The sequence below is a fragment of the Callorhinus ursinus genome, unplaced genomic scaffold, assembly GCF_003265705.2.
Source record: "Callorhinus ursinus isolate GAN/ISIS: 27379988/994484 unplaced genomic scaffold, GSC_fseal_2.0 scaffold55, whole genome shotgun sequence".
In the NCBI taxonomy this organism is placed as follows: domain Eukaryota; kingdom Metazoa; phylum Chordata; class Mammalia; order Carnivora; family Otariidae; genus Callorhinus; species Callorhinus ursinus.
The window spans coordinates 1714472-1732596 of NW_027397117.1; the positions used below are offsets into that span (position 1 = coordinate 1714472).

Here is an 18125-nt window from a genome sequence, read left to right on the forward strand (position 1 = left end):
CCTTCCCAATCCATTTTCTTAGTATTGTTTTATGATTTATCTTTAACCTGTTTGGCATTCATTCTAGCATATGAGGTAAGATATGTGTCTATTCATTATTCTTCATATGAATATCTAGTTTGTCCAATAATGCTGATGATCCCTTCACCTGATACCGTACATCGGAGAAATCAGATGTTAATAGCTACATATATATCTGGATTCCTGTCTGGAATGCCATTCCGTTGATCTGACTTTTCATTCTAATAAGCACCACACTGTTTCCTAATGTCTCTGTTTTCTATTTAGATATTTTGTACATCCAGTTTTCTGTTGTTGGGATTTTGGTTTAAAAAAACCTTTAGTATTTTGAGGGGTGCATGGGTGGCTCATTCGGTTGAGCATCCAACTCTTGGTTTCAGCTCAGGTCGTGGGATCAAGCCCCATATTAGGCTCCACACTCAGCGTGGAGTCTGCTTCTCTCCTCCCTCTGCCCCTCCCCACCCCTAAATAGATTGATAGTAGGTAGGTAGGTAGGTAGGTAGGTAGGTAGGTAGATAGATAGGTAAGTCATTTTTTTAAAAAAGCCTTGGGTATTTTGATCACCTAATTTTTCTGTACACATCTTGTCATTTCACCAAGTTTTATAAATCCGCTTGGGAGAAGAATTTATATTTATTTATCTTTAATGCAAGTGCAAGTAAGAAGTGTCATCATTAACTTTCTTTGCCACTAGCATTTTGTAATTCAGTTTTCTATAAATGGAATTTGTACCGTGTTATTTTAATTCCCACGTGTTTAATATTTATATCCCTATTGTAGATGAGATAAATCCTACATTTCATTTCCTGGATATTTATTACTGGTTCATGGGAGTTTTATCTTTTTTTTTTGTCTTTACCAAAAAAACATGGGGCTTTGCTGAATTCGTGGGTTATCTCTGATCATTTCCTTCAGTGAATCCCCTGGATTTGGTGAGCGTGTGACTGTATTACCCACAGACAGTGAATTTGCGCCCTTTTGCAACAATCAGGACATCTGATCCTCTTCTTTCCTTCCTGTTCTTCAAAGGACCATCTCTCTCTTATTTCTCTGTAGAGAATAATGGAGCCTCTTGGTTCTGAGTGGCTGCCCTGTTCACGTGGGCCAGTCTCGTGCTCCCCCCATTCAAAATCAACTGTGACCTGGTTTTCCGATTCCAGGTGGTAGGAACCGTTTAACTGTGTGTCCTGGTCTCCGAGCAGTGTAGTGGATTTTGTAGTAGGATTATTTTCTATATATTGTATCTCTTTACATTTTTATATTACCTATTTTATAGATTTTCTTGCCTCAGGATTTCAGACAAGTTCAAGCTTGCTGTGTTTTATTATTCACTGCGCTTTTTAGGGTGACTTACTTCTCTGGAAAGTTATTTTCTACATAGGATGTTGGCTAGAGTGGTTTAAAACCTTACCTTAGCCTGTTTAAAACATCTAGCCGGTCTTCACCTTTTTACTCGAAGTGGGTTTCTACCCTCTTTTGTTAGATTTGGAGTTTTCTTTAAATACGTATGTATTTTGTTTTTATAGGTGAATTTGGCCTGGTTACATTTACTGATGTAACCCTTGTCTTAACATCTGTCTTTATTGTTGATAACTTTACTTTTCTCTAATTCATGGTATCTCCGTCATATATTCTCTGATCTATTTAAAGAAGGTGGGCCAAAAGCCTTCCTTGACTGTCAGAGTATCCTCAGCCCTCCAGTCCAGCCCTGCTCCATGTCTCCTCTTACTTCTGGAATTCACCGCCAGATGCAGAACCATGGAGCCCTTCTGAAATCTTTAAAAAAAAAAAAATCTATTTCTTTTTGATTCTCTTATCATCACGCACGTTATTACATTATATGTCACGCATAGCAGCAGGTTATACTTCACTGCGTTAACCGTCCCACTCCCTCTGCAGTGAGGCCCAATCTTTTATGCCATACTCCAGACCTACAGATACTCCACTGGTGAACTCTTCCAAGTTATTTGCATTTTCCAAAGGTTGTCTGCTACCTTCACAAAGCTCCTGCTTTTTAGCAGGATTATCAACGAGTGGTAAGAATCCTTTTTTTTTTTAATCTTTATTTATCTATTTAAGTCATCTCCACACCCAACGTGAGCCTCGAACTCACGACCCCGAGATCAAGAATCCTGCACTCCTCCGACTGAGCCAGCCAGACGCCCCAATAAAGAATCCTTTACTCAATAGCACACGGTGAATATTTTTCACCAGGTGTCATCCCAGGAGGTGACAGACACAGACAAATCCATTCTTACCATTCACGTAGTTTAACTTTTACTGATCTCAGAAATTGATCACCTGGGTATTCGGGGTCCTTCTGGTAAGGGGTAAGCCTGGCGAGCCCCCACCCTGTCGTTTGAAAAGAACCCAGTTTCCTGGCCGGAATTACTGTACATCAGTAATGGCAGGCACAGCTGAGCTGTAAGGCAGCTGCTGGCTGTGTACGTCCTCCCTTCAGGACAGACCTGAAAGAGAGTTTGGCTTGTCCACCGGGAACCCCTTCCCAAATGAATTCTGCGATAAAACCAGGAAGGTTGTTTGTTTAACTTAAAATTGTCATCACGTCGACCTCCCAAAAAGTATTTGAAAGTGGCCTTAACACAAAACACGGAATCACTGAGGCTCTTAGGGTGGATTGGGGGAGTTCAAGGGCAGAGCTCTGCGGGGATACTTTTAAGGCTTTTAGCTCAACTGTAGGGGGAGCCTGGGTGGCGCAGTGGGTTAAGCAAAGGACTCTTGGTTTCTGCTCAGGTCATGATCTCAGGGTCATGAGATCAAGCCCCGCGTGGGGCTCAGTGCTCAGTGCTGAGTCTGCTTGAGACCCTCCCCCTCTGCCCCTCCCCCGTCTCTACAATACAGAAATAAATCTTTAAAATTTAAAAAAAAAAAAGCTCAACTATTCAGTAGCCTGATGTGACTAAGACATTCCATACGTAGGGTTTTTAAAGAGTTCTGTATCACTGTGACTGATGTACTGTTTTGCTTGACTACAAGGGAAAACTTTATGTTGTAATTAAACCTTTCTATTTTTTTCCCCCGTGTCTAAGTATTGTGAACTTCCTTTGTGGTATTTTAGTGATTAGACAGGATGGAGGGTGTTCTTAAAGATTCATGGCCAAATCCGATGATGTCAGAACGAAGGGAAGGGACGGTCTTCGTGGGGCCAGCAAGTCTGGCCCCGTCTGAATTGTTTGTCTAACACTTCACAAGTAGAATAGGAACCGCTGAATTATTCATTTTCACGTTGCCCTAAAAAAGGCACTTATACTGCCGAAATGCAGACTTTTGGTGCCGGCAAGAGGAAGAGGAAGGATGCTGTCTTTCCTGAGGGTGCTGGGCCCCTCTGCCTTGTTCTCCAGTTTCACTTCCCAGCCCTGCGGGGCGGAGGCAACCGCAGGCTGGCTCAAGTGCAGGGCACTCAAGGTGGGGGGGGGGGGCGGGGGACGACGACAAATTCTTTGTGGGCCTCTGAAACCACCATGAAGCTGAGTCTTGAATTTGGTGGGGAAAGACCAGGAGGAGAGGAAGGTTTGGAAGGAGCTTTAGGTTGGGGAGGAGCTCTGTAGTCAGAGGCCCCCAGGGGCATGGGTGTGGTTGGAGGAGCCCAGCCTGTGCTTAGACGGGCCCGGGAAGTTAGTTGCCTTGGCCTTGGGCTTGAGGAGAGGAAGGGGGAGGGAGCCGCGAGTAATCACTAGGATGCAACTGGAGCTCTTTTTTTATTCTGTTTTCACTTCTCTGCCACCAAGCCTCCTCTTAACATTTCCTGCCAAGTAGTACTTAGGGGAGAAAGGGGGTAATTAGGATTCCTTACGCTGGGGAATAAAAGCAGGGCTCTTGCCCTTAGCCAGCTGCTCCCTGTGACCGTGAGCCCCTTCATCAATACCCTGCCCTGGGCCTCAGTTTGCCCACCTGTAAAATGTGAGTGGTTTTTCTCCTGTAGGCCTGCGGTTCCCACCAGCTGCGCATGCCCTGCACAACACCGGGGCCCTCGAGCAGCAGGGGCGGTGCCGGGAGTCAGATGCCTTCTCTCGAGCAGTCCTTAGCTCGGCCAGCACCTGTCAGCTGTAGGCAGGGCAGCTACAGGTTAAGCAAACAGGGAAAGAGAAACAAAATCTGAAAGGCTGTTCTAGAAGAGCCAGGGCTCAAATTGGGGAAGCAGCGCTCCAGCCACTGGAAAGATGTGCTGACAGATTCTACACTAAATACGTGCAGGAGACATTTAAAATGTGTACATTAAAAATGACATTAACAGTGGCCCTTCCTGAACATTTTTTTTTAAGGCTAAAAGTAAACAGGCTAAAAAAATAAAAAAAAAAAAAAGTAAACAGGCAACAGTTTGGGTCCACAGGCCTGCTGGGTGGTGTTCTCTGCCGAAGGGCCCTCACCCTGGCCGTTCCGGCTCCTGGGGGGGCACGGGTGCACAGTGAGCAGTGAGGGGGTGCACAGAACCTGGGTGTCCCGTCCAGAATTCATTTTCCTCCCATTCTCTGGCCTCAGCAGTCTTTCCCTGGATCAAAGAAAAATATTCATGTGCAACTTTCCAACCATGTTTTTCTTACAGAGGTGAGCTTTTCATGGGCATTTTTTCCTCCCCTATGCTGAGCAAGTAAATTGAGATTCTGGGGGGTTAACTGACTTCGCACAAGTCTGCAAAGTGCGGAGTCTGGGCAGAGCTGGGCTTCCAGCACAGAGGCCCCCCTCTGATGTGGGTTCTTTCCTGGAGCCTCAGCTGCAGCCACCCCCAGCTCTTCATCTCGTTCCCGTACAAACAGAGTGGCACGGTCAACATCCTACAGGCTTCATTGTCGACCCCTGGTGTTGGAGGGATACAAAACTGCTGTGAGGGTCGTTGCTTTTTTCGGTTTACTTTTTGGGTTAAATTAACAACACACAGTAGATGACAGGACCCCGAGGTGCCTGGGTGCAGTTCCAGCCCCCCGATTTGGGGTCGCCTGTCTTACCCTTCCCCACCCCACCCCACCCTGTTTTATTGTGAGGCGCTTCCAGAATCCTTTCCCTTCATCTCAAAATGTTTTAGCATGTTGACCTCATGTAAAGACTCTTCTTCTGTACAATACTGTCATCAGATCAAAAACTAATTGTGTAATAGCATCAGTTCTTAAATTTCTAGTTACCTACCCCCAGTCATAGATGGTTTAATTTTTTTTAAGTTGTTGGGCTCAGGATTCAAATAAAATCCAGACGTTGGGATTGGTTGGTATGCCTCATTCATTTTCTGGATCCCCCTTCTGTCTTTTCTTCTCCTGGCAATTTATTTGCATAAGAAACTGGCTCATTTGTCCTGAAGAGTTTCCCACAGTCCGGGTTTTGCCAACATAATCCCCAGATGTAGTTGAGTGCGGTGTTTGTTGTTGAACCTAGAGGGTCAGTCAGATTCAGACTGGAAATTCTGGGCAAAAGCCGCTCCATAGGTGGTGTTGAGTATCTTGTAATGTTCTCAGGTATTGAAAATCAGCTCTGACCAGAAGAGAAAGATCCTGATTTTCATGTGCGACAATAAGAACGGTTATGTGCGTGGGTCCTGGTGTACAAAGCCCTTTTCCACTCCGGCAATGCTCTTATTCTCTCCTTGTGCCAATTTCTTTGAGAAAGGCTGCATTATTCTTGCTGTGCAGATGGCTATCAAGCTCACAAGTCGGCCCAAGGTCAAACAACTAAAAGGCAGTGGGGAAGAATTTGAGCCTGTTTGCTCTGCTGGCCATGCTCATTTGCTTCTCCAGACCACAGTTTCCCTAATTTCACCTCCAGTACCTCCATCCTACCTGGGGCCCCCTGGCACTTGATTTAAGGAAAGAAATCTCCATCCAACCTGTTCCCTGTTGCTTTGAGAGCAACAGTGTTAGAACGCTAGAGAAATGGCAAGAAACCCCCCGAAGTTGCATCCCGACACTTATCCCAGGAGGCTTTGGATGGTCTCGGTAGCCACAGCAGAATGAATTATGCAATCTCATAACCTGATTGTCAGCCACAGCTGCCCCATGCGCCTGCCCAGAGTTGACTGCAGCCTGAGTGACAGTCACAGGCTGTTTCTGATCACACGGATGGTCAAACGCTGGCAAGTGACCGGCTGCTTGGAGCTGCCCTGTTGGTTTGGCACAGGTGCTAAGCCTCCTGCAGACTGGAGACCACTTCGTTGGTCAGCTAGCCACAGATTAACCTAAAGGAGGATTGTATTTCAGTCATTGAAACCAAGTCAGCTAAACAGTGGGGCAAAAAGGGAAATTTTCTTCCCATTTGGGATTGACAAGCGGAGACGTAACTGAAATTGATTTTGTTACTTGTTGTATCATTTAAACTTAAATAGAATGGTCAGAAAAATGAACCAATTGTGGTTAATTTCTGAGCAGGCAGAGGTGATGTTCTGGCCATTTCACTGTCTGAACACGATTTCATTTCCAATAAGAATAAAAGCCACTATTTCCCGAAGGTTTGGCCTAGGGGTTAAGCGCCACAGCTGTCTCTCTGCTCAGGCCCATGATTTGACTGGGGAGGGATGGGTCTGCTCTGGAGCAACCCGTTTGATCAGAGGCTTGGAAGGGAGCCAAGTGGCTTCACCCCTGCCCTCCACTCCTGCCAGAGCAGAGATAGCTCAGCGTGGGTAGAACATGAAAGATAGGTCTGGTCATACGCAAGAGGGTTGTCCAGAGGACCTTTCCCCAGAGAACACTTTCTCCTCCTCCCTGCTCGCCCTCCCCGGCAGTGTCTGCTGAGTCCCGATTTGTGCCCAGCTCAGTGTCAGGCACGGGGAGACTCTGGGAGCCAGGCCGACTGTCCCTGTTCCGGGGAGCTCACAGTCCAGTGGACAAAACGAAGCCTAACTCTGGATCTTGACATACGTTTTTCTTCAAGGAGATTGTTGTCCCCTTTTTTCCAAGGCTATGAAAAGTGACAAGAAACAAATCTGCAAAAGCAACTTACAGACTCTTTCCTTAGAAGTCATGTGTACAGTTAGGCAAAATACCCTACCCCCTCTGCTCTTTAAAATACCAGCCCATGAGCCTCGGTGGCTCTGTCGGTTGAGCATCTGCCTTCTGCTCAGGTCATGATCTCAGGGTCTTCGGATTGAGCCCCATGTCCGTGTCCGGCTCCCCACTCAGCAGGGATTCTGCTTCTCCCTCTGCCCTTCTCCCGACTTGTGCACTCTCTTCCTCTCTCTCCCTCTCTCTCTCTCTCTCTCTCTCTCTCTCTCTCTCTCAAAAAATAAATAAAATCTTTTTCGAAAAATAAAAATAAAATAAAATACCAGCCCACGAATGGTTGCCTGTCAAGTGCAGAGCAGACTTCCGGTAGGACACAGATGTCGTTAATTTGTATATTTCGTCAGCCAGGATCTAGCATGCCCCTGTTGCGTTCCCTGAGCTTACACTGGTGAATAAATAAGCGATCGATATATGAAGAAGATACTTGGAGGCCAGAATAAGTGCAATAAAAATAAAATGAGTGGGCAGAGGGGAGCAGGGCTGCTGGGAGGACTTTCAGAGGACGGCCACCAGGGCTGAGCCATGGATGGTGACCACAGCCACCCGTGGGGGCTCAGCAGAGGGGACAGCCATGCAAACAAGCAGAGTTCCCAGGAACAGGACTGAAGAAGCCACGAGAGCATTAGCTGATTGAGCCACAAGAGGAAATTTACACGGGATGCATGTTACTAATATGTTTAAAAAACAGCCGCCAAAAGCAGAATACACCCCAGCACAGTGGCTCCGATGGCGAAGCGGTGCTTTTCTTAGGCTTCTTTGTTTGGAAGACTTGATGGCCTGAAATCTGGAAAAGGAGCTGAGATGTTTATTATGGGAAGCTGTAATCAGCTGTTGATCCTCTGCTCCCTGCAGGGCCTGGGCCCCTGAGGGGATAAGGGCGTTGTGGCCCAAAAGACACTTTGGGCCTTCCTGGGAGGGAGCGAGCCCAAAAGAAGCTCCTGGAATCCACGGGAGCAACCAAAGCCGACTGGTGCCGGCGGACTAGATTTGACCACAAACCGCCAGGGGGAATGCGGTGGAGGGAAGGGCTAGTCCATGGGCTGACCGGCCCCTCCCAAAGAGGTAGTGGCCTGGGGCACTGCAGGCTGGGGGAGCGGGGGCGCGGTGCGGATGTAGACATCGCAGGGCTCACATGCCCAGCGGCAGCATGGAGACTGCAGAGGGAATATGGGCTTGGGTAGCTTAAGAGTAATACCGTCAGAGAGCCTGGCTGGCTCAGTTGGTAGAGCACACAACCCTTGATCTTGGGGTCATGAGTTCGAACCCCATGTTGGGTATACAGATTACTTGAAAATAAAATCTTTAAAAAAAAAAAAAGCAATATCATCAAATTTGTAATAGCTCACTTTGTCTACAGAGAGAAGGAAATGCTTTCAAAGTATTTCATATGACTTCACCTGGCAAAGATAAGACAAAAGAACTTGAAAGCCAATCTCATATATAAGTATTTATGAAAAAAAAATACTCAAAATATCAGCACACAGAATTCAGGAGCACATTAACCACAACCAAACGGGCAAATAACTGGTGGTATAATTTACCGTTTTAGCGAGTCAGAGGAGAAAAACCTTTTAATTTGCTCCATAAATGCTTTTTTTTAAAAGGTACTTAATGAAATCAATATCCCTCTTTTATTAAAAAGTCTTAATAAAATAGGAACAGTTGGATATTTCATTAACAAAATAAAAGCACACATATATTTAAAGTCCAAAATGAGCAACATGCTTAATGTTGGAATATTCAATGCATCGCCCTGGAAGTCAGCCTCCAGGCAGGGAGCCCCACTGTCACCTCGCTTTGTGATGTGCTTCTGGAAGCACTGGTCACTGCCATCGTCCCAGAGAAAGAACTGAGAGAGAGAGCAAGGCAGAAGGAGCCGGCCCTGTGATGGGCACATGAGGGCACAGGACGCCCTAAAGCCCAAGAGAACAACCGAAAAGCTGTTATAAAATTGAGCAGGCACCTACCACCCTGTGATTCTTTCCTCTGTGATCTAGGTCGTTCCTCCCTCAGCCCTGCTGTTCTCTGCCCTGCAGACTCCTCTCTATGCTCCGGGTTGTAGACCAGATGTCCCCTCATCCGTGAGACTGTCCCTCCTCCTGTCTGCAAAGGGAACATTGTCCGTCTGTCCCTCGGAGGGCTATCGCTGTATCACATTATACCAAAATCACTTCGGTCTCTTCATGACCCTGCATCCCCCCAAGGAAGGGGCAGTAACAGGGTCCCACTGGCTGCATATTTCTGAGCTCCGAGGACGGGCAGGGTATGTCCCACGTACTAGCGATAAGGCAGATGCCACCATGCACTGCCGGCTCAGCACCAGGGACCTTTGTGTCTCTCTCAGCCAGGGCATGTAGTAGGTGCCCAGGAGGCGTTATTGAGTAGAGAACCCCCCCCCCACACACACACACACGCACGCACACCGAAGTTTGTGGCCCGCACCCGTTGGAGCAAGCTGGTCCAGTGCTGGAGGAGGGCGCAGTGCCGCCTTTTCTGGGTACAGCCTTTTCTCTTGGTGACATTGCGTTCCTGTCCTCTGCCAGTGTGGGGGCAGGGAGCTACCTTTCCAGAGAAATCCTCCCCTTCCCCCCCTCGCAATTTAGGGGATTCCAGACTATAGCCAAGAAATCTTCCTCAGCGCCTGGCCCTCTGGCCACCACCTCTTTTTCCTTTTCCTACCTTCTGTTTCTGAACCCAGTCCAGTGAGCCCTGCTTCTGCGTCTCCTCTGCTCCCCCTCCACCCCCCAACTCCCCCCCCCTCCAGTGCTAAGAGAGCCTGGCCTGGTGTGTAAGATGTCAGGAAAGTGACTGCCTTCCCGACGGTAGAGGCCATCAAATGCAGCCTCTGGGGTGGAGGGGGGAAGTCACTTTATTAAACATCCTAGAGCTTTTTTTAATTTTTAAATTTTATTTTTAATTTTTAAAGCAAGGAGAATTAATCTTTTGACGTTTCTTCTCTTGGTGCCCAAGAACTTTACAATCTCGTGTTGAGACTATTGGCTTTTGACTTGGGTCCAAGAAGACACACTGACCCGAAGGGCGCCCTGGAGGCTTTTCCAGCTGCCCTGTGGATGTCCTTTGTTTTCACAGCTCCTGATGTGGCTGTGATTCTTTGGAATTGAAATACTCACAGCCTTGCCCTGCTGCCATCCCTTAAGCGTTCAGGAGGCTAGTGTGGATGTAAATACAGGGTCTCCAGTGTGGATATCATTTCCCTTCCGTCACTGACCATGTCCTTTTAAGTTCCTCATAAAAGCTGTATGCTAGGCCAGAGAATACCCTGAAATGATCTGTAGGGAACTGATTAAAGGAACTACAGATTCTAGGCCAAGCAGAAATGACCCGCTATTTGAAGCCGGAGCAGAGCAAAATGCAGTGCAGGTTAATAGATCAGTGAAAGCTGTTTTGTCAAGCTCGTAAAAAGGTGAGGGAACCAAATTTTTTATAATAAATAGTTTCACTGAGCAAACAATATGTGTAGTTATTACTGACTTTGGAAAAGAAATGATTTTAGGCTAATGTCAGGCTCCAGATCCTGATGTAGGTAGTGGGGCCCTCAAAATGAAAAGAATGTAAAACCTCTGGACTATTGTTGACACGCGTGCTGTGAAAGCGTACGCAATGTCATTCATTACTCACTTCTCGGAGAACATTTCTAGTGGTATTAACCTCTGGGCATTTTTGTATTTCTTACTGAGGGCAGTGTGTCTGGTAGGATTCATTTTGTGGGGGGCTGGGGGCAGCAGTTTGGAGGGGAGCGGATTTACAGACTCAGTGGCAGACGTGTGCTCGAGACTACACCCTCACAGGCTTTCAAGAGCCTGCTATCTTGGTCCTTGTCTACAAATACCAGTAGCCATGCACCCCTGATCACACATAAATAGCCAGCGAGTTGTATCTTCTTTGGTGCCCCTTGGAAAAGCCAATCACGAGCCTACAGACCTTTAAAATAAGAATCTGAACCTTTCCTCGCGCCCGGCATCCCTGGTTCCTTCCACTGTCTCCTCCGGTGATTTCTGGTCCATTCTGTGAATGGGGACTGCAGCCCCTCTGGGCCCTGTCTTCATCAGGATGCCTGGTATTGAATAGCCCCCGCTCCTTAACAGCAGAGCTCAGTGTTGAGATTATCATTTGAAAGCTTTGGAAATCTGAGAGTTGCTCCCGGAATGAAAAGGTAAGTGCAGTAGTTGTTATCTGGTTCAATATTTTGGTCAGTTTAGCGGTTGCCTGGTAACCGAAGTGAAACTGACCAGAAGATGGAAAAACTTGAAATTCATTTCCAGGGATTGCCTCAGACTGCCAAGAAGGCACCTTCCTGTTTTAATGTGACTAATTTTTTTTTGTAAGTGCCTTGAAATCCTTTGGAGATGATGCACTGTTTTCTGGATGTTCGGTGTACTAATGAATATCCACAACCATTCACTGCCTGAGAAGAAAGCCCAAGAGTCTGCATTTGCGAGGAGGCTCTCGAGACCACCCACATCCCCTAAACCAGGCAGGATGTGGGTGCCATTTCCCAGCCCCTGTGGGTGCCATCCTTGCCCATCCCTGCCTCTAGATGAAGCCAGGATCCCGGGAAACCCTCTGTTCTCTACAGCATGTGTTTGACCCTGAACTGGCCCCTTGGCCACTGGCAGCAGCCAGGCAAAAAGTGAGGAATGGCTGAAAATAGGCAAGGGTGGGCCAGTGGACCCCCAGGTAGCCACAGGTCCCCTTATCTCCAAACCCCCAGGACTGGGGGATTGTACCCAGGGAGACCTGCCGGCTCCTCGTGCAGCCTCTCTCTGAGAATTAAAGCCCTGGCCAGTCTTCTCCTGGTAGAGGGGAGTTAGCAGTGAGGGCTCTGAGGGCCTGGAGTGCTCCCCGTCTCTGTCCTCCCTACACACAGCAAAATGCCTTGAACACCTGCTCTGCACCTTTCTGCTCCAATTCCTCTTGAGAGACACAGAGCAGAACCTGCCTCTCTGTCCTCCCTCCACCTACACTGCCAGAAGGGGTAGCTGGTATTCCAGGGGGAAATCAGCCCCAGAGGGGAACACCCCTCTGGAAGACAGACCCCAACCCCAACAGTGTCTGTGATCCGAAGCAAAACAGATGGACCACAGGTACAAAACAAGCATGGAAAATACTCCAGCAAACAAGGAAGATGTGACCAAGGCAGAGCAGAAACAAGGAGTCATTAAAAAACGAAGGAAGGGGCGCCTGGGTGGCTCAGTGGTTAAGCCTCTGCCTTCAGCTCAGGTCATGATCCCAGGGGCCTGGGATCGAGCCCCGCATCGGGCTCCCTGCTCCGCAGGAAGCCTGCTTCTCCCTCTCCCACTCCCCCTGCTTGTGTTCCTTCTCTCACTGTGTCTCGCTGTCAAATAAATAAATAAAATCTTTTTTAAAAATTAAAATTAAAATTAAAAAATGAATGAAGTATGAAGAACAGAATCACCAAACCAAGGAACGAAAGAGCAAAGTTACAGGGTGGGTGCAGCTACATAAATCTGGGTCAAACTGAAGAACCAGCCAGAAGGCAGCAAGAAAGGCTAAAGAAACAGCAGGTGTAAAGCAAAGGTTGCGTGTTGTAGAGGGACTGAAGGAGATGGGGGCTTACAGAGGACCCCGCAGGAGAATTAGCGGGAAACCCTCCCTGCCAGCGGCTCAGGATCTCGGCTCCTTCCACCCAGGCCATTGCCCTGCAGACCACCAAGTTGTGCAGCGGCCTGCAGATCGGGTTCCGGGCCCCCGGCCGCAATGCCTTTCCCACCCTGTCCCACAAATACGAGGCACCAGCAAAGGCAGGAGCCATGTCTATACGGGCCTGTCCTGTAGACCCCAACCAGGGCCCGGACACCGGCAGGTGTGGGGAAGCAGTCATGGGATGAGTGAGGGAGTGAGTAAGCTCTGCCGGTAGCCGGGGAAGTCAGCCGTGTAGATCTGGACTTTGTAAATACGCGATGAATAACCATCTCATTAAAGTGCCAAACTGTGCTCAATGGGATTTGCCTTGGGAAAAGTCCGTAAAACTTTTTCTTTCACCTTGAACCAAACGAAGTTCGCACTTTGTTGACGACACTCCATACTGACTGTCAGGCGTCCTTTTCTGTCGTGTTTAAGCCCCTTCACACTTCCAGTGATTTCTTTGCCCTTTGGAGTCAGCACACTCTCTTCTATGGTACCGAGGCTTTTCCAAGAGGTCTTGAGGTTTCTGGCTGAGATGTTTCCTAATGTCAGCCCCCCACCCCCCACCCCCGGCTCCCAGCACTTCACTGCAGGGGCCCAGGTTGAGTGTCTGGGTCTTCCAGAGACAACTGCCTTCTTTACAAAATTGCCCTAAAAATAGCTTCATTTCACTTAAGCCATTTTAGAAACTGTTTCGGATTTTGTTCAGACCCAGCTCAAAGCAGGATACTATTTCAAACAGGTATAAGGAGCATCGAACCCTCTCACAAGGCCTCTGTTACCCGGTTCAGGCTGCTGGGGGTTGATACGGTTGCCTCGTTGGGGAGAGCCTCGGGGCCAGAGGGGGCTCAGGATGCAGCAAAGAACAAAAACAGACCAGCCAGGGCCCGAGTCCAGTTTGGCCAACTCTTGATACTAGGGGTGGGTGGTGGTGAGAGCCAGACGAGCAGGTTTCAGGGACAGAAAGCTCCAGGGATGAGGGTGAAGGAGACACACAGCCCAGCCTTCAGAAGGCTCCCAGTGTACGGGGGCCTCAGCTCTATCACCTGTCAACTCAAATCTGTGGCGGTGGGGGAGGGACTGCCCTACTCCCTGAGATGGAACGGTTAGGAGGGTTTGGCTTTGGGGAGTGCTGGGGGTGGGGGCAGAAGTAGGAGATGAGGGTCCGGAGTGGAGGGCAAGCCAGGGAGACCGCACAGTCCCTGAGGCTCTTTATAGGCCCACATGTGGTGGGAGCTGTTGGAGCGCAGGGCCCTGGGGCTGAGGGGTGGGCCGAGGCGGGTGGTGGGCAGAGCCTCATGGAAGGGCCTGGTGTAGAGCACCGAGCAGGGAACAGGGGCCTCCTGGGTACACCTGGAGTATGGAATCAGGGGGCCCCGCAGGAGCAGGCCCTGAATCCGGGCAAGGATCTGTGGCTGTAACGTTGTGCTCCCTCTCTGTCACGGGCCTACCGAGTCAGCCTCGGCCTCCTGACAGGGGCCACGGGGAGCAGTCCCACAGAAGATGGGGCCGTGTTTGCCCAGGTAGCCTGTTCTAACCTACCACAGACTTCTGGAATTAGGCCTTTATTAGAACTCAGCATTCTTCTCTCTCATGATGTTGTATGTTGGGATCATATATTTGCCTTCAGATGACTCAAAGGAGTAGTACTTTGAAAACAGAAAAAAGGGAAAAAAAGACCCTAACAGCTCCCTGTGCATGAGCCAGCAAGGTGATGACCATGAACTCGGGTGGTTAATAGAGCAGACTGCAGAGTCCGCCAGCCTCCATTCCTATCCTCCCACGTCCCTCTCCTCCACCTTCTTGTGGTTCATTCCATCCTGGCAAACTTCTGTTCATCCTTCAAAACCCAGTTCACACATCACCTCCTTTGAAGCCTTCCCAGATTCCCTCCTCCAAGGAGAATTTCTCTCTCCCTCCTGTTTTTTGGGGGCACTCTTCAGTTTCCAGGTAGGACACATCGTATTTTATCTTTTGATGGCTCTGTTTCCCCAGTGAAATTGGGCAGGGCAGCCGATCCCACAACACAAGTGCACCTCCTCCCGATGGGCAGCAGAGTCCCCTCACAGGTCCACGCGGCCCCTCTCTCCACCAGTGCCCAGGACTCTGCCAGGCCTGTGTGCTGAGCTGGGAACCATGGTCACCCCGAGCCCACCCACTGCCAACTAACGTCTCTCTCTCTCTCTCTCTCTCCCTCTCTCTCTCTCTCTCTCTCACCTTCCTAGGGCCGACGAAATTGAAATGATCATGACGGACCTTGAAAGAGCAAACCAGGTAGGATGTTTCATGGCCTCAGGCTTAAAATCCCAACAGCATAGCTATTTATGTCATCTTGCTAGATGCTTTTGTCTAAGTTCGAAAGCCAGTTATTCTCGTATTTTTTACATATGATTGTCAATGTCGACGCTTTTTCCAGTGTCATGAGAAGTATGTGGAAGGTCCCTTGGTAGAGTCTTTGGTGTGGCCCCAGTGTCCCAGACTCCCTTGGTGACTGCAGAGGAGCTGTTGATTTTTCTTTTCCTTAATCCATTTCTTAAATGACCAGTTCTGCTCCGACAGCAGCCGTTACGCTTGAGTTTGGACCAGTGAGTCATACCGTAGGGAAGTCTTCATCTCTGCCTTCAAATGCTTTGAAGCCACTTGCTCAACTGACAGCCCTCTCCTGGCTAATACTTAGGTGTCACGAATGCCTTGGGGAACGTACTTGGTACTGTGTCCTGCACACAATACCACACAGAACAGGGTGGCTCGAAATACTCAGCCACCTGGGGCGCCTGGGTGGCTCAGTCGGTTAAGTGTCCGACTCTTGATCTCAGCTCAGGTCCTGATCTTGGGGTCATGAGTTCAGGCCCCGCATCAGGCTCCACACTCGGCATCAGGCCTCCTAAAATAAATAAATACCCCCCCAGAGCCCCTGACTTCTTCCCCGAGGACTCCACCAAACAGGAAAACATTGCACTTTAGCAAATGGTGTTGCTGCTTTGGAAAGAAAGAGTCTCCCCGTTTATTTCCTTCATTCGTGGGGAGAAACACCCAAAGCTGTGATAGAGCTCTCGGCCTCAGAAGGCCCCAGGCTGTGGCCACGGGCACAGGAAAGCTTAGGGGTTTCCCTCGGGTAGAATCCTGTGTATCCGTGGTCCTGTCAGTAGTAAGAAGGGCTGACAGCTCTTGAGTAACTTGTGCCTGGCTCTATTCTGAGCTCTTGCCATGCACTGAGCCACCGAACCCTCCCTGCAACCCACTCAGGTCGCTGCTGATAGGATTCCCCATTTTACAGACAAGGACACTGAGGTCAGTGCTGGTCAGGTGCAGAGCTGGGATTGGAGCCTGTGCTCCTCACCGCTACCCTCAGAACCAGAGACACAGAACACAGGTCACTTTGCCTTTCTTTCAGACCCTCTCAGCTCCCAAACACACCCGTCCACACAGCTCCTCACTTCCAAGCACTACTTCTCCTTCACCCCACAAAAGTGCTTAAGCATTTATTTACCTTTATTTGCTTAAACAAATTTACTTTGGCCCCTTTACTCTTACTCGGCACTACTCAACTTTTCAGAGACCTTAACTCAGAAGAAGGTACTAGAAAGAGTTCACTTCTCTGTCAGACTGTTACCCTTTGGGAACCCCAGATTTGTTCCGTGGCCAATCTCAAGCATGCCTCTCCTTTTGATGGCGCTTTGGGGTAAGCTCCAGGTTGTGCAACACAGCTGCAGTCTGGGAAAATCGAATGGACCGTCTCATGCTGTCTCCGAGGCAGTCCCCAGGTACTGAAGAAGTTGGGCCAAGTTGGCATACTTCTCAAAGTGCCAAAGGCCGGGCGCCTGGGTGGCTCAGTTGGTTAAGCAACTGCCTTCAGCTCAGGTCATGATCCTGGAGTCCCGGGATTGAGTCCCGCATCGGGCTCCCTGCTCAGCAGGGAGTCTGCTTCTCCTTCTGACCCTCTTCCCTCTCGTGCTCTCTGTCTCTCATTCTCTCTCTCTCTCAAATAAATAAAGTCTTAAAAAAAAAAAAAAAAGTGCCGAAGGCCACTTGACTGGATCTCAGTCCTGGGAGACACCAGGCAGGGCTGTGGAGAAAGGGGCCACCCCTTGGTTCAGGTCCCAATTCTGTGTTTGCTGGTTGTGTGGCCTCGGACAAGTCTCTTAACTACTTACAGTTCTTTAAAAAAGAAAAGAAAAAAGGTGAACTTCTGCGAACACACTAAGGGAGAGAGGAGTCAAAGTCATAGAGAAGATGGAATCCTGGTTGGCAGGGGCTGGGTGAGGGGGTACTGGTTAGTGGGAATAGAGCTTCAGCTTTGCAAGATGAAAAAGTTGGGGAGATCGGTTGAACGACAACGTGAATGCACTTAACACTGCTGAAACGTACACTTGAAAATTGGTTAAGATGGTGTATTTTCTATGTATTTTGCCATGATTAAAATGTTTTAACTTTTTTTTAAATGTAAGAAAGAAAGGGAGGGAATGGTAACTGGTACTTCCTTTGCACGATTGCTCTGGGGGTTAGAGGTTAAAATGCCCAAGTACGAAGTAGGTACTTAGATAAATCTGTAGTTGCTGAAGAAGCGCATATTTGGTGGGAGAGTTATAAAGTCCTGCGCTGGGGAAATACCAGCGTGGTGGTCATGGGAGAAGTGTAGGCGAGTTCTAACCGACAATTCAGGGTGAGTTAGAGCCTGATGTGGCTGCCCAGACAAATGAATGCAACCTCAGGCTGCGTTAATAGAAATAGAGTTTCTAGAATGAAGGAAGTAGTGTTCTGCACCAATCTGTAGCAATCAGTCCATGCCCAGGGAATTATAATATATTTATATATTATATAATATATTTCCAGAATTCTGGAAATATATCAGAATATATATTATATAATATATATATATAATATATATAATATATATATTATATATAATATATAATATCAGAATATATTATGTAATATATTCTGGAAACCACACTATGAGGACAGCTGGACCTCGAGTGCATTCAGGCTCCACCCCATGGCCAGGACCAGGAAGGAACCGTCCTACAAAAGAAATCAGGAGGTTTGGGGACATTTCCTGATCTCTGGGGAACAGGGAGAGGAGACAGAGGGGCTTGACACCAAGCACCAGAGGAATAATTTCAGGAACTTGGGATGTGACAGGGTTACAAAGGGGAAGGCCTCGGGTGGGAACATCATGGATTCTGTCCCGTAGCTCTCCAGGGCTGGCCCAGGGAAGGGGTCAGGCTTTTTCATGGCCATGGCCACACTTGGAGGCCGGAGGCTGGTGGGAGGGACCTTACTCCTGATGTAGAGAAGCCCTCTCGCAGTCCTGGCTCTCCAGAGGTGCCCAGAGCTGTGTGCCCCCAGAGCTGTGAAGGCAGATGCGGGCCAGCCCTCGCTGTGGGTGTGAGTTCAGGGATCAGACACAGAGGGAACAGAAGGAGGGATTGC

The 18125-nt window shown here is 48.6% G+C and overlaps 1 protein-coding gene across 3 annotated transcripts in view; it reads left to right on the forward strand.

The window, feature by feature from the left end:
• Nucleotides 1–18125, forward strand: part of CUX1 (cut like homeobox 1) — a 349697-nt gene that overhangs the window by 232872 nt on the left and 98700 nt on the right. For all 3 annotated transcript variants that reach the window (XM_073884183.1, XM_025864557.2, XM_025864556.2), the window contains exon 9: nt 14918–14966. In XM_073884183.1, the coding sequence (XP_073740284.1) occupies nt 14918–14966 (49 nt within the window). The remainder of the gene's footprint in view (nt 1–14917; nt 14967–18125) is intronic.